Source organism: Dama dama, chromosome 3, assembly GCF_033118175.1.
Source record: "Dama dama isolate Ldn47 chromosome 3, ASM3311817v1, whole genome shotgun sequence".
Classification (NCBI taxonomy): domain Eukaryota; kingdom Metazoa; phylum Chordata; class Mammalia; order Artiodactyla; family Cervidae; genus Dama; species Dama dama.
The window spans coordinates 72,373,994-72,376,498 of record NC_083683.1 but is presented as its reverse complement, the minus strand read 5'-3'; the positions used below and the strand labels follow the sequence as shown (position 1 = coordinate 72,376,498).

Sequence of the window (2,505 nt, the reverse complement as noted above, 5' to 3'; positions counted from 1 at the left end):
TAACATGCCTCTGATGGAGAACATGAGCTGCAGACCATCATCACTGGTGAGAGACAGACTGCACCTAGGTGACAAGCAATTAGTGGTACTCATGCAAGTTATTTCTTTGCTCTGATTTGATCTTATTGTAGATATTCTGTTTCAGAGAAATAGAGTGGTAAGACAATTGAGAACAAAGATACATTTATGGATTTTATTATTATATTTGATATTATATATACATTCAAAGAATATTATTTGATCCTTTGACACATATACTTTGATTATTAGAGAGAAACTGGTCTAAGAATGACCTGTGAAAATCACACCCAAGTGACTGAATTTATTCTTCGTGGTTTTACAAATAGCCCTGAGATGCAAGTTTCCCTCTTTGTTTTGTTCCTGGTCGTCTATACAGTCACTTTGTTGGGTAACTTCCTTATTGTCACAGTTACCAGTGTGGATCCTGCTCTTCAAACACCCATGTACTTCTTTCTCAGGAACTTGTCACTTCTTGAAGTTTGCTTCACCTTGGTCATGGTGCCAAAGATGTTGGTAGATCTAGTATCCCCAAGGAAAAGCATCTCTTTTGTAGGCTGTGGTACCCAGATGTACTTCTTTTTCTTCTTTGGCAGCTCTGAATGTTTCCTCCTCTCTGTGATGGCTTATGACCGCTTTGTGGCCATCTGTGATCCTCTCCGCTATTCAGTCATAATGGATAGGTCCCTGTGTTTGTGGATGGCTGTGGGTTCTTGGATGTCGGGTGTTCCCGTGTCTTTGCTACAGACAGCTTGGCTGATGGCCCATCCTTTCTGTGGACCAAGCACCATAGACCACTTCTTTTGTGATGGTCCCCCGGTGTTGAAACTAGTCACCGAGGATACAACCATGTATGAAATGCAAGCACTCGCCTCCACACTACTATTTATTATGTTTCCCTTTTCCCTCATTTTGTTCTCCTACACTCACATTATTAAAACCATTCTGATGATGCCGTCTGCTACCGGTCGCCAGAAGGCATTCTCCACTTGTTCATCTCACCTCATTGTGGTATCCCTTTTCTATGGAACAGCCAGCTTGACCTACCTACGGCCCAAATCCAACCAGTCTCCTGAGAGCAAGAAGCTAGTGTCATTGTCCTACACTGTCATCACACCGATGTTAAACCCCATCATCTACAGCCTAAGGAACAATGAAGTGAAGGGGGCAGTCAAGAGAACGATCACTCGAAAAGTCTTGCAGAAGTTAGATGTGCTTTGAATTCAATCATGTCAAGTTTTTCTAGACAAAGTAGGAGCACCAGCACCCATGAACAAAAGCTTTGAAATAGTGGAAGATTTGCTCTTACTTTGTCAGGGTCACCTACCTCTGATGGGTGAATCTCAGTGTCTCAGTCAGAGTCCCAACTCAGACTGGGATAACTGAGTTCCTTTATGAAGGGATTATTCACAAATTGTGGAGCAGCTCATATGATGGAAATTCCGTGTCTCTTGACCTGAAAGGCAGAGAGAAGAGGTATTAACTGGAGCTTTAGAGAATGTCAAAACTCTAAGAAAAAGCTCCTCATTGGAAGCTTTTTTCTTTAGTAGAGAAAGGCAACCATCTCAGCCTAATTCTGCTCTGACTCTCTTACATCTACTGCTGGTATCTTTTCTTGATCAAACCAATTTGAGACAGGGGGCAAGAGTGTCCATTGGTGCAATAAAATGGACAGCCTTCTGGAGCACAGATCAGGATGGAAAAAGTTATGAAGGGTAAATGAAAATATCTGCCACAAACCACTGCATATTCTGCATTTAATGTGATGCAAAGACTATCAAGTAATGTGTTTTAAGTGAATTTTTATAAGATAATGAAAGGTAGAGATTTGTAGCTGCCAAAAATTCATGGTGCAAATTCTTTATAAGTGTGGTGGGTTTAAATGAGGTTACTTTAAAAAATTACCTTAGTTTTAATATTTGTTAACATGCTTCTGGACTTCTTTGATCATTGGCTAACCAGCTATTAACTTGGATTAATCAGCTATTTGTTGTTGTTGTTGTTGAGTTGTTGTGTCTGACTCCTTGTGACCTCATGAATCCAGGCCTCCCTGTCCTTCACTGTATTCTAGGAGTTGCTCAGATCATGTCCATTGAGCTGGTGACACTGTCTAATGGTCTCATCCTCTGCTGCTCCCTTCTCATTGTGCCTTCATTCTTCCCCAGCATCAGGATCTTTTCCAACGAGTCAGCTCTTCATATCATAGCCAAAGTATTGGAGCTTCAGCTTCAGCATCAGTCCTTCCAATGAATATTCAGGATTGATTTCCTTTAGGATTGACTGGTTTGATCTCCTTGGAGTCTAAGGGACTCTCAAGAGTTCTCCAGCACCACAATCAGCTATTAGAATTTAAACAACAATCTTTGCTTGACAATATTGTAAGCGAAAAAATGTAAAGTTAGTAATAGCTAACATGATTTTTCAAGTCACTGCCTTTAACAAATGCACTTGCAACAACCCAAGAGATAGATTTTCTTTTGCATTTAT

General features: G+C 40.7%; 1 protein-coding gene across 1 annotated transcript; it reads left to right on the top strand.

Annotated features, from left to right (window-relative positions):
- Positions 1 to 288: 288 nt before the first annotated feature.
- LOC133043520 (olfactory receptor 10A7) lies at positions 289 to 1,239 on the top strand. Its single transcript, XM_061124438.1, has one exon. It carries the CDS (start codon positions 289 to 291, stop codon positions 1,237 to 1,239), a length of 951 nt encoding a protein of 316 aa, XP_060980421.1.
- The last annotated feature ends 1,266 nt before the right edge of the window (positions 1,240 to 2,505 follow it).

Bases quoted from the DNA above. Each gene is read 5' to 3' on its own strand.
- LOC133043520 (XM_061124438.1), top strand. From the start codon at position 289: ATGACCTGTGAAAATCACACCCAAGTGACTGAATTTATTCTTCGTGGT.